This window comes from Xyrauchen texanus, chromosome 14, assembly GCF_025860055.1.
Source record: "Xyrauchen texanus isolate HMW12.3.18 chromosome 14, RBS_HiC_50CHRs, whole genome shotgun sequence".
In the NCBI taxonomy this organism is placed as follows: Eukaryota; Metazoa; Chordata; class Actinopteri; order Cypriniformes; family Catostomidae; genus Xyrauchen; species Xyrauchen texanus.
The window spans coordinates 344,804-359,368 of NC_068289.1; the positions used below are offsets into that span (position 1 = coordinate 344,804).

Genomic DNA, 14,565 nt, shown 5'->3' on the forward strand with positions numbered 1-14,565 from the left:
GGTATGAAAACATATAATGGCGTTTGGTCTTTTCTCTTCTCCACAACCTCTTACATGTCTTGTCATGGCTGAACGTGTCTGTGCACATGTCTTCATCGGATTCCACATCTGAGCATGGAAGGATGACAATTCATACTTTTTTAATGACATAATATGAAACATGGCTGTTGTATTTAAGCACTAGCACATCGATAGGGATGGACGTGGAATTTCTTGTGTTTGTTATATTAACAACTTGTGTTACAATTCTCTCCGTGAAGCAACAAGATGAATCCAGAATCACGCAGTATAATACAGAAGCAGATGCATGTAGCAAGACATTTGGAGTACAACTAACATTCAGTACATATATACAGTACTTACATTCAGTACTTACAGTACTTACATACAGTAATTACATACATTCAGTACTTACATACATTCAGTACTTACAGTACATACATTCAGTACTTGCATGCATTCAGTACTTACATGCATTCAGTACTTGCATACATTCAGTACTTACATTCAGTACTTACATACATTCAGTACTTACATTCAGTACTTACATGCATTCAGTACTTGCATTCAGTACTTGCATACATTCAGTACTTGCATTCAGTACTTACATACATTCAGTACTTACATTCAGAACTTACATTCAGTACTTGCATTCAGTACTTGCATTCAGAACTTGCATTCAGTACTTACATTCAGAACTTACATACATTCAGTACTTACATACATTCAGTACTTACATTCAGAACTTACATTCAGAACTTACATTCAGAACTTACATTCAGTACTTACATTCAGAACTTACATACATTCAGTACTTGAATTCAGTACATGCATTCAGTACTTGCATACATTCAGTACCTGCATACATTCAGTACTTACATTCAGTACTTGCATTCAGAACTTACATATATTCAGTACTTACATTCAGTACTTGCATTCAGTACTTGCATTCAGTACTTACATACAGTACTTACATACAGAACTTACATACATTCAGTACTTACATTCAGTACTTTCATTCAGTACTTACATTCAGTACTTGCATACATTCAGTACTTGCATTCAGTACTTACATACAGTACTTGCATTCAGAACTTACATACATTCAGTACTTACATTCAGTACTTAAATTCAGTACTTACATTCAGTACTTGCATTCAGTACTTGGATTCAGAACTTACATACATTCAGTACTTACATACAGTACTTACATTCAGTACTTACATTCAGTACTTGCATTCAGTACTTGCATTCAGTACTTGCATTCAGTACTTGCATTCAGAACTTACATACATTCAGTACTTACATTCAGTACTTAAATTCAGTACTTATATTCAGTACTTACATTCAGAACTTACATACATTCAGTACTTACATTCAGTACTTGCATTCAGTACTTGCATTCAGTACTTACAGTACTTACATTCAGTACTTACATTCAGAACTTACATTCAGTACTTACATTCAGTACTTGCATTCAGAACTTACATATATTCAGTACTTACATTCAGTACTTGCATTCAGTACTTGCATTCAGTACTTACATACAGTACTTACATACAGAACTTACATACATTCAGTACTTACATTCAGTACTTTCATTCAGTACTTACATTCAGTACTTGCATACATTCAGTACTTGCATTCAGTACTTACATACAGTACTTGCATTCAGAACTTACATACATTCAGTACTTACATTCAGTACTTAAATTCAGTACTTACATTCAGTACTTGCATTCAGTACTTGGATTCAGAACTTACATACATTCAGTACTTACATACAGTACTTACATTCAGTACTTACATTCAGTACTTGCATTCAGTACTTGCATTCAGTACTTGCATTCAGTACTTGCATTCAGAACTTACATACATTCAGTACTTACATTCAGTACTTAAATTCAGTACTTATATTCAGTACTTACATTCAGAACTTACATACATTCAGTACTTACATTCAGTACTTGCATTCAGTACTTGCATTCAGTACTTACAGTACTTACATTCAGTACTTACATTCAGAACTTACATTCAGTACTTACATTCAGTACTTACATTCAGAACTTACATACATTCAGTACTTACATTCAGTACTTGCATTCAGTACTTGCATTCAGTACTTGCATTCAGTACTTGCATTCAGAACTTACATACATTCAGTACTTACATTCAGTACTTAAATTCAGTACTTATATTCAGTACTTACATTCAGAACTTACATACATTCAGTACTTACATTCAGTACTTACATTCAGTACTTGCATTCAGTACTTGCATTCAGTACTTACAGTACTTACATTCAGTACTTACATTCAGAACTTACATTCAGTACTTACATTCAGTACTGACATACAGTAACCACTAAATGTATTTGGACAGTGAAGTCACACTTAAATTTTTTTTGATGTCATTGCATCAAACAAAGTGGAATCTGCAAACAAAAGATGTTCAAGTGAAAGAACTAACCAAACTTTTACAACTGAATAATATTTGCGATTCATTTTAACCAACTTGTGCCAAGGTCATTAGTTTTCCTCAAATGTACACAGGTGTCGTCCCCCCCCCCCCACTGTATGACAACCAGAAAGTGTCCAAATTCTCTTTTTGGGAACTATTTTACTTGAAAAGTGTGCTTTTACCAACTTTCTTTAAAATAAATGGCACTTTGATCTAATGCAATGCCATTTGTACAAGTGTGTTAAGTGTCCAAATGCTTTGTGAGTACATTCAGTGGCCCTACAATATATTATAAGTATTCAGCTAGTTTTGCTTCATGGCCCAGATTTTTCGTTTGACATCAAGTGCTGAACCGACACAACCCCAAAATGGGTTATTCACAAACATGTAAAACATTGACTTTTACCATTAACTGCATGTGCCCAACAATATACACAATTACATGAAATCTGCTGCATAGAAAATTATTATATATTTGTAACTGCATAAAACAACATCATAAGCGTGTTTACACCAGACTGGCCAAATGAATGCCCTATGCAGAGTGATACGAGCGTGAATGCCCCCCTGGGCAGTACAGGGAGCGTCGGTACTGCATGCAACAAACACTTGTTGAAATAGTACATTAATATAAGCCATATTACCAAATAACCGTATTATTTGCATTAGTGTTCATAACACTTTACAATAACGTTCCATTCGATAACGTTAGTTAATACTAACTGAATTAGGTTTCATGAACTATCAATGAACAACACTTTTTAATACTAGACTTCATTTCTAGTTCATAATGCACTAATGCTGACACGTCAAACTCTTGATTTGAGAAATGGATTAATATTTGTTGAAATGAACATTAACTAGGATTCATAAATGCAATAAAAGTGTTAATTTCAGTTCATGTTAACTAATGGAACCTTATTGTAAAGATTTCGTTTCCTCACCCCATCAGAACCGATCCCTGACTTATTTTTGGGTCATGATCCCCAGTTGAGAACCATAAACTGGTATAAACTATGTCTGATTGCTAAACAGTGAAGCTTGAGGACAAAACTTGTGTAACATCAAAATGCAGAAGAATATCTCAAACAAATCAGCATGAAAAATGGCGCTTGTGAAGAAGTCCATCATGCACATGTTGATGCACATGCACATCTGACAGGCTGAAGTCGAGGCTCGCTCAGTTCTGATCATAGGTCAGCTGTAAGAGCAGATACTTCCCCGTGTTTGTGCAGCAGGTGGATGTTACAGGACTGCTGTTCTTTTGTATGTGTGGACTGGGGGGTTGAAACAGACATTCAAACTGCTTTACACAAGAACCGGACCCTGGTGTTCCATCCCATGTTGTCTCCACCCCTTCTTCCTCCATTCTGCCATTTTCTTCTTAAACCACCCTTTTGTTGTCTTTTTCTGATAGCATTTCTGGCTCCTTGTTGTCAGAGCCCTAAATGAGTCTTGACTGGCCTGTGGGCCACTGGAGAAGCACAAAGGAGAGCGTTCCCCTCGCTACAGTGGAGCCATTGTGACTTTCAACAATGCACTAATTGGCGACGACAATTAAGCACGACCAACACTCAGGTTCAATTTGCCCACCCCTCGACACAAATCACAGGCAAATGAGTCAGACCGTGCACATGCAGCTCACACACACATTCACACGGTCTCGCTAAAACAACAGCTATCCTTATATGTGCAGCGTAACTGCCAAATATACTGTCCCACCCCTTCTGTGAGTATATAACCGGTGTTAAGAGATGCGCCGCAGGAGCGTCATACTGTGAGGACGGTGAAACGAGTGTTGAGCTTGTCAGGACGGATTGGGAATGTTCTCTTTTATGATTGAATGACGAAAACAACATTCCGCTTTGATATTCAACATGGAATATGATGCACAGAAAGCAGCTTAATAAAACACTTTCTTTATTTTGAGGGAAATCTGAACTTTACCTCAGTTCATCTGTTGTTCACTGTGTGTGAACAAAACACAAAACTAATCCCTTCATATCCTCAAAAACATCCCTGTGACACAAAAACAATGTTTTTTCAGATATGTGTGAAAACAGTAGTTCTAAAACAAATGTTGAATGTTGAGCTGTCACACATGAAGACCGTAATGGAGTTTCAGATGCCTCGAGTTAAGCCGACGCTCCACATCCCCAAAGTCATCACAGTCATCAGCTTTAAGAGTTTGCGAACACACTAACACAAAAGAGGAAGACCTGGCGTGTTCCGGCCCATCGGCCTTGGCTGGATCCTGATGGATTATTCTCTGTCTGGCTTCAGAGCGCTCGAAGACCAGGACAAATTACTGTTGTCTTTCAAGAGCAGAAAGAGGCAGGAGGAAGAAACACAAAGGAAGGGTTAACAAAGTAAAGCGGGGATGAAGAGTCTGGGGTCATTAGTGAGACGTCAGTCGGGAAAGAATTTAGGAATGTTTGTGAAAATGTGTTAAAACAGCCCGTCTCCTGCACATGTAAAACTATGAAAGTGAAAACATGGAGAGATGTAGAGAACAGAGTAACTGTTATTAACTTACATTCACTGAATTCTGACGAGCCTCCCGTCGTGATCACATTAAAGCGCTGAGAAAACATTTTAAAGATTCTTACCTCACAGGGGCCGTTCACCCAAAAATGTAGTTCTCTCATAATTTACTCACCCTCATGCCAACCCACACGGGCATGACTTCCTTTCTTCTGCAGAACACAAATGAACATTTTTCGAAGAACCCCAAAACCTCCTAAAGGAGATAAAGTCAGCATAAATGTAATCCATAATACTGCAGTGGTTTAGTTAATGTCTTCTGAAGCAATCCAGTTGGTTTTGGGTGAGAACAGACCCAAATGTAACTCATTTTCCCTTTACATCTTAAATCTGTACTGTAGGCACGATCATGATTTCAAGCTCAATTACACGTCCTAGCCCTTGACGCATGCGTAGAGCGCTAGATAACGCTATAGGAAGTGTAATCGAGCTTGAAATCTTCATCACCAAGGAGACAAATGTAGTGAAAAAGTCTCCCCCAAAACCAACTGGATCATTCAGAAGACTTTGGTTAAACCACTGGAGTCATGAATTATTTTAGGAGCTTTTGGAGTTCTGGTCACCATCCACTTGCACTGTATGGACCTACAGACCTGAGATATACATCGAAACATCTTTGTTTGTGTTCAACAGAAGAAAGCAACACACACATCTGGGATGACATGAGGGTGAGTAAATGATGACAGAATTTGACTGAATTCTGAAGCGGTCTCCACTTTAGCGTGTCATATTCCATACTGTGTGGAGCTGTACGTGGAGTAATCACATTAGTTGTGTTAAAAGATTTAACGGTTCCACCTCGAGGATTTCTAGCAGTGAAAAGCAAACAAATGTATTTATGTGGTGACCAAGAAAAAAGAAACAGAGTTCTTCATCTTCATCAGCCAGTCGATTTTCCTGGATTGCAGCTTTTTTGAGGTGCCACTTGGTTTTTAAACAGTACTGAAGGAGTTCCTATAAATCTGGGCACTTGTGAGATGCTTTTTCTTATTTATTCTGTCCAATTCATCCTTTTAAAAAACGGTTTAACCTCAATCCTAGTTTGTAAAGAGTGTCCTATGTCAGCACAATATACAGGTGAAACTCGAAAAATTAGAATATCGTGCAAAAGTTCATTAATTTCAGTAATTCAACTTAAAAGGTGAAACTAATATATTATATAGACTCATTACAAGCAAAGTAAGATATTTCAAGCCTTTATTTGATATCATTTTGATGATTATGGCTTACAGCTTATGAAAACCCCAAATTCAGAATCTCAGAAAATTAGAATATTGTGAAAAGGTTCAGTATTGTAGCTCAAAGTGTCACACTCTAATCAGCTAAACACCTGCAAAGGGTTCCTGAGCCTTTAAATGGTCTCTCAGTCTGGTTCAGTTGAATTCACAATCATGGGGAAGACTGCTGACCTGACAGTTGTGCAGAAAACCATCATTGACACCCTCCACAAGGAGGGAAAGCCTCAAAAGGTAATTGCAAAAGAAGTTGGATGTTCTCAAAGTGCTGTATCAAAGCACATTAATAGAAAGTTAAGTGGAAGGGAAAAGTGTGGAAGAAAAAGGTGCACAAGCAGCAGGGATGACCGTAGCCTGGAGAGGATTGTCAGGAAAAGGCCATTCAAATGTGTGGGGAGCTTCACAAGGAGTGGACTGAGGCTGGAGTTACTGCATCAAGAGCCACCACACACAGGCGGGTCCTGGACATGGGCTTCAAATGTCAAACGTCTTACCTGGGCTAAAGAAAAAAAGAACTGGTCTGTTGCTCAGTGGTCCAAAGTCCTCTTTTCTGATGAGAGCAAATTTTGCATCTCATTTGGAAACCAAGGTCCCAGAGTCTGGAGGAAGAATGGAGAGGCACACAATCCAAGATGCTTGAAGTCCAGTGTGAAGTTTCCACAGTCTGTGTTGGTTTGGGGAGCCATGTCATCGGCTGGTGTTGGTCCACTGTGCTTTATTAAGTCCAGAGTCAACGCAGCCGTCTACCGGGACATTTTAGAGCACTTCATGCTTCCTTCAGCAGACAAGCTTTATGGAGATGCTGACTTCATTTTCCAGCAGGACTTGGCACCTGCCCACACTGCCAAAAGTACCAAAACCTGGTTCAATGACCATGGTATTACAGTGTTGATTGGCCAGCAAACTCACCTGACCTGAACCCCATAGAGAATCTATGGGGCATTGCCAAGAGAAAGATGAGAGACATGAGACCAAACAATGCAGAAGAGCTGAAGGCCGCTATTGAAGCATCTTGGTCTTCCATAACACCTCAGCAGTGCCACAGGCTGATAGCATCCATGCCACGCCGCATTGAGGCAGTAATTAATGCAAAAGGGGCCCAAACCAAGTACTGAGTACATATGCATGATTATACTTTTCAGAGGGCCGACATTTATGTATTTAAAATCCTTTTTTTTATTGATTTCATGTAATATTCTAATTTTCTGAGATTCTGAATTTGGGGTTTTCATAAGCTGTAAGCCATAATCATCAAAATGATATCAAATAAAGGCTTGAAATATCTTACTTTGCTTGTAATGAGTCTATATAATATATTAGTTTCACCTTTTAAGTTGAATTACTGAAATTAATGAACTTTTGCACGATATTCTAATTTTTCGAGTTTCACCTGTATATTTTATCAGCAAAACTAACTTCAAACATTTAAGCATACGCCTTTAGATCAAAATAATATGCTGCAATTTCAGTCAATTGTGTCCAAACGTTTGACTGGTACTGTATGTTGAACAAATATTGAACTTCTGCTATGGTGACTGAGCCAATGATATCAACGTAATGTGCTGTAGTGAAATCAGTAGCACAATGTCTCCGCATCAGAAGCCTCATGCCGTGGTCTACAACAGGTCCAGTGGGTTTTGATTCCACTCCAGACTGAACCAGATACAAGCATGTGGTTTTTAATTTGGGATTAGCTCGTGAGTCAGAGCTTGGACCTACTCTGGTGCACCCAGACCCAAAAGGGAACACCACGATGATGCACGTGTTCCACTGCTTGTGTGGCTCACTTTGGGTTCCACTCAGAACTGGAATTATTTTGCAAAATCCTAAAAATTTTATTCAGGTCAGGGTGTGTTAAATAATTAACTTTACTGGCATCAGTTGTAAAAAAAAAAGTTTGTATATTTTTTGTAAGGAACCGCACCAGTACTGAAACACACTTCTGTAGTTGCATAACAGGTTATCTGTAGTGGAGAGTTTACAGGATTCAAGCAAGCACAGAGCAAGTGAAGAACAGAAATACAATCAATACTTCTGAAACAGAAAACTGTTATGTAAATATACAGCCAAGATCAACGTCCATTGTGCCTTAAACAAACACAAGAAAATAAAAGACCTATTTGGTGTATAGAAAGGAAAAAACAACGAGTTCAGATCCCTTGTTGTTCGTCCCTCCATGTCCATTATACAGTTTACTCTGAATCCCTGATTTCATAGTGACATTAGAACAGTGCGAATAAAGTCATAATAACCATTTCATGTAATACATCCAACTTCCAAAGATAATAGATTGCAAATACTCCATTACTTCCTACAGAAGTGGTCCCAACCCTGTTCCTGGAGGCCCCCAACACACACATTTGAGATATCTTCCTAATCAATCACCCCTGATTCATCTCTTCAGCTCAGTGTTGGGTGTCCTCCAGGAATAGGGTTGGGAACCACTGTCCTACAGAATCATTGTTTGTCTGAGGAAGCTGTAATAATGGTGCATTTAGTTTAATTCAAGCTTAAATGGAGAAATAATGAGATCTCTCATGGGAAAACTTGAGATCGCCAGATTCTAGGACACACAGTCAGGGCCATTCCTATTGTAGTAAGGTAAGTAAAGGTCTTAGCCTTCAAATAACAAAACATCAAATAGGTAATTATATTACAATATATTATATAGCCTGATATTCTGATTAGATTAAATACTGAAACATGTTTCTCTCACAAACTGAATGACTATAGCTTGCTAATCAGTGAACATCAAGGCCAAAGCATTGGCTTTTAATTTAAGGCAGGCAAAGAGATACAGGTTCAATAAATAGGATCAAATATTAAGCAGTTGAACCACTAACACAACCATCCATCATTTCACATCCTCCAATCGCACGACAACCACACGTAAACTAACACGGAGTATTCTTCGTGCAAATGTAAACGTACAACATAAGCTCGATTGAAATGAACAGACTTTCTGAAATGATGTGTGCTGTTAAATTGACCTAGTCCCACTTCCAAGAGCTCGGCAACTGAGCATTCGTGGCCTGTAATAGACAATCACAGCAGAAGGTTCCTCATGGTGTTCCTCATCATTCAGACCATACACTTCTCCTTTCGTATAATGGATAACAACTAAAACAAAGTATTTTTACTATCGCCGATAAGTAGTAGCTGGTTATTGATTACACTTTATATCAATGGAATGAAGATGTTGTTTGTATGTGGAGCTTCTGTTTGCTGGTTAGGTGTCCAGAGGAAGATCATCATTGTCATTATGTCCTACTGTATACAGATAAAGAGAAGAAAGAATCAAGCCTCGAATCATCAACCAGCTCACTACGATTATAATGGGGGTTGAAGGGGTTGTTGGTGGGGAGTCTGGTTTTTTTTTGCATTGTCCACATGTCCCCTTGGAGAAGTACAGGTCCCACTGAAGAACATGAAGTCAAATAAGGCATCAAAAGCAAAACAATTGCTGTTATTGCTGATTCTTAGTTCAGATAGCGAGAAAACTTAGTATAACACAAACCCACAGAGACGGCACTGATCCAAAGTTAGACAATGTGAGTTATGAGCTCCACAGCGGCTGTGCTTTACAATTCTTGTTAAAAAGACCTTACTGTGGCTAAACAAAGCCCCAGAACTCAGGACTGTAATTTTGGGGCTTGGTGGCAGAGGATAGTTTGTAATCATAGCCCAAGCGGTTAGCATGAACACCGCGTTCGGCTGCTTAAAGGCAGTGCCATTGAATATTGATAAACACTCGTGCAACTGTTTAACTCCAGCTGGATGGGACAAAACACCAATCTTACTTCACACTACATTCCCATTTGAGCCATCAGTGCTGTCTGCAAAGCTGAAGTGTCAGGAGATCAGTCAAAAACATACATGGCAACATATACAGACACTGAAATCCCCAGTAATGACCAGCTGACCTTCACATAAGTGGCTTGTCTTTCCTTCAGAAATTGAAAAGTGCAATGATGAGATCACATGAAAGAGAACTTGTGGTTTGTGTAAGGTAGCAGATGTACTGAGCTCAGGTACATAAGCTAAGGATGTTTTTTAGTCTTCATGCACCAAGGAATCGTAGGTTAACAACAGCACAGAGGGAATCCAAATGGAGCAGCCAGACCGCCATCTTGTAGTGTTCATTTTGGCTGAACCATTAATGGATTAGAAGCTCTATTTGTGTCCAGAAATGGGCTTGAATCATCGCTCTTGGATTGTGAGTCTGCCAGAGAGTGCATTATTTTACGTCTGTCAGTGAGAGTGTGTTTATGTGCGAGTGTGTGACCGTTCTTTGCCTGCATTTGTCGGTTGGCCCTGGCTGTCATTTTGTAGATGAAAGGGAAGGGTAAATTGGTTTCATTATGAAGCCTCTGCTCTTCGGGAGCTGAATTATTGTCTCAGTGCCCATCTCTCTCAGGTGTGGGATAAAGTAATAAACAAAAACTCCTCTGTTTCTCTGTTTTCAACAAACAGAGCACTTCCACCGGGGACCAAAGAAGCTTGTCGATCTGGGATGCAGCAGCACTTGGACGTTATTATGCAGTGGGCTCTCTCGTGCAGCTTGGCTCTTTGGAGGGCTGCACGGCTCTTCATAAACAGTCTCAGGTGTCCAGCTCGTAGCAGCCCAGCACCTCGTCATCAGTGCTGTCGTGAGGGCAGTGCCTTCTCCAGAATGACGCTGGCTTCTTATGCAGTTCTCTGCGCACACATCGTGGGCATGGCTGGGCTCGCATCCGGCACTCGGCGTGGAAGACGGCTCCGCAGCCCTCGCACCTGCAGTCAAAATGAGAAGAGAACTGGGTTCAAATGATTGACATATTCAAAGGCACTCAAAACACACGTCATTTTGTGAGGCAATTGATTGAGACATAAGCCTCAATAGTCACTGAAGACTATATCCAACTGGATCTGGATGTACAAGAATATAGTATATTTTTGAATAAAATGACGGCTATTTGCTGAAAGACAAACAGAAAGTGAATAACCTATCAAGCCTGCCTCAGAAGACATACAATTAACTTTACTAGGATAATTAGAAGTTTAAGGCTCATTTCTGTAAAGAGAGACTTCTTGCCATGTACCAGCATGGGCGGTAGTTGCCCAGTGGTTATTTGGGCTGCCAAGTCCAGAGTAAATCCCAAGGTCACTGCTGGCCAAGAGGTTGGGCCATACTAACCAAAGATACACTTAGTGGTCTATTCCTAAAACAGTCTATGCCTTGCCTAAAACAAATAATAAAAAAGCCTTATCCATGATTAGAAAAAGTATTGCTCTTAATATGCCTAATTTGAAAACTTACACTCACTGAGCACTTTATTAGAAACACACCTACTTATTCATACAATTATCTAATCAGCCAATCGTGTGGCAGCAGTGCATAAAATCATGCAGGTACAGGCAAGGAGCTTCAGTTAATGTTCACATCAAATGGGAATAAATGTGATCTCTGTGATTTAGACCGTGGCATGATTGTTGATGCCAGACGGGCAGGTCTGAGTTTTTCTGTAACTGCTGATCTCCTGGGATTTTCATGGACACCAGCCTCTAGAGTTTACTCAGAATAGTGCCAGAAACATCCAGTGAGCGGCAGATCTGCGGACAGAAACGCCTTGTGATGAGAGAGGTCAACGGAGAATGGTCAGGGCTGCGATTCCCAAAAGCATTGCAAACTTAAGTTGATTGTAGATTATTGGTGCCAATGGTTTCTATGATCTACTTACTTATTAGGTTCACAATGCTTTTGGGAAACACAGTTCAGACTGGCTGAGCTGACAGAAAGGCTACGTCAACTCGGATAACCACTCTGTGCAATTGAATCGAACAGAATAGCATCTTAAAAATGCAGAACACATCAATCCATGAGGCAGATGGGCTACAACAGCAGAAGACCATGTTAAGCACTTTATTTGGACTGTAAGTATGATTTTACAAACAATTTGCACAGAAATTTGTTCTGTTCATGTTTCATGAATGAGGTCTAATGTGATTTCCTATAAAGAATATATAGACCTAAAGCATGCTAACAAGATAATACTTCTAGTAGACACCACAGCCTCTATAAATAAATAACCCTTTCCAACAGTAAAGCTGTAAAAGTAATGAGGCCTTGCTCATCAGAGAGGTGTGGTGGTGGAGGTGGTTTGTGGAATTTATGAATTTACAGTGGGGCGTGGAGACACCTTCTGCACGTATGACTGCGCACTACTAATATATTGAGCATGTACTGTTACAGATACATCATCAAATGCACACAAACACACCCATAGCAGTTAGTGTAACACCTGGATTCAGATGGACTCACAGACACAGCGGACTCAAACTAGACAGATGTGACCCGGTCGATCACTGAATCAAGATATACCAATAGTAGGATGGTCAATAGATAGATTCTCTGCTTTTAAATTTGCCTAATAATAAGGGCTGTAAATCGATTGAAACAATTCTGGAATAATGTTTTTTTTTAGTTAGCATGTTAATGCATTTAATTGAGAGAAAATCTGAATAATATGTGTAGCATTAGCGTTGAAACACAATGTGTTCTACAATTTGTGTGGATGAAACTCAAGACAAAGGAACATTTCTGTCGCAGTACTTTTGCACAAAAACAGACTCTGGAATCGAAGCTCATGGGAAATGCAACCCTGAACTCAAAAACGAATGCCTTTCCCTGCATCGTAATCAGAAGATTTTCCTGATGATTATGGATATACTGTATATATATATATATATATATATATATATATATATATATATATATATATATATATATATATCGGGATTTATTTCAGAAATAAATAGGGCTGCTTATTGTACAATAGTCTTTGTCTCTTCAGACATATTTCTCCACACAACTTTAATAAAGAGTGAGCTGCAGCGTAAATAAACCAGTCGCACACTGGGCATGTCTGGCAGACGACATCACACGATCTAAAATTACAAAAAATTATTTATTTTCTACAAAATATACACACACACACACACACACACATACACACACACACACACACACACCACCAACGGACGGCGTCAACAATCTGCAGCGCCACGGAGCTCAACTTTATATTCGACCCATATCATTATCAGGCCAAAGATGATTTCCTCCAGCCATCACTGGATGATCTCTTGAGAACACGCATCTTTCATATAGCCTCATATATCCTACACAATATATATTCTGATACAAGTATGCTGATTTGTGGTTTGACAGCTTGAAAGAAAGACATATTTAAGGCTACATACAGTGAAATTGCACAATAAACATTCTTGTTCTTATTGTCAGTTTGCAGTTTAAACCGTTTTACTAAATTCATCAATGTCACTTTGTTCATTCTTGAAGAAGTACAAAAACATTCACGGACTACCATCTCCTGTGCCGCTTCAGCTCATCCTGTGTGCGTGTGTGTGTGTGTGTGAGAGAGAGTGTGTGTGTGTGTGTGTGAGAGAGAGAGTGTGTGTGTGTGTGTGTGTGTGTGTGAGAGAGAGTGTGTGTGTGTGTGTGTGAGAGAGAGAGTGTGTGTGTGTGTGTGTGTGTGTGTGAGAGAGAGTGTGTGCGTGTGTGTGAGAGAGAGTGTGTGTGTGTGTGTGTGTGTGTGTGTGTGTGTGTGTGTGTGTGTGTGAGTCTTGATTAACCAGACTGAAATAATCTCTAATTTAACACATTAACTTGAATTGGATGCCCTAACCAATAATCTCTGAGGCTTTATCAGTGTTCTGAGGTCCTGGGTGAGAAGCTACCAGACTGAGCTCTAGGTACTCTACGTCCCTGGGAAGAGCTTCGAGTCACACTGATGGTATGGAGCACAGAGAGGTTTATCAGCTGCAGGCTTAAGCACACTGCAAACAGCATGCTAAAATATGCTGAGACGCAAGAGGGATTAACAGTCCTCTTACACGGGGTGCCCTAGGTGTGACTAACATGAGACAGGGGCAGGAGTCAGGACAATTATCAGCAATGTGTTGTGGACAAATGAATAATTCAGGCACGAAACCCTGAATGGCGTAAGACGTCCTTCTTTGTACTTGTTATGTGTTAGCCAATCAGCATGCTCACATGTGACATGTCAAGCAATTCAGCATAGGTGCTTTGATGTGTAATCGAGTAGTCTTGCGTACTTTCTCTTTACCTAAGAGTTACATTTCCTTGCACGTGACCCGGTTTCATTGCAACATGCTTCAAGAGTTTTTCTAGAAGCCCTCCACCTCCCCAGCTGCACTCATTTAGATCTGCTACATGGGGATTGTATTTGTCTAAATGTCCACATGCTTAATTCAGTTGTTTGTGTATGTTCTAGAAGTTGAAAGTCTCCATACTTGCTCTGCAGCAGCA

General features: G+C 39.5%; 1 protein-coding gene across 1 annotated transcript in view; it reads right to left on the reverse strand.

Annotated features, from left to right (window-relative positions):
- Nucleotides 1–8,092: 8,092 nt before the first annotated feature.
- LOC127654661 (pleckstrin homology domain-containing family M member 3-like) overlaps nt 8,093–14,565 on the reverse strand; it is a 49,420-nt gene continuing 42,947 nt past the window's right edge. The window contains exon 9 of the mRNA XM_052141911.1: nt 8,093–11,012. Within this exon, the coding sequence (XP_051997871.1) occupies nt 10,841–11,012 (172 nt within the window). The 3' untranslated portion in view covers nt 8,093–10,840. The remainder of the gene's footprint in view (nt 11,013–14,565) is intronic.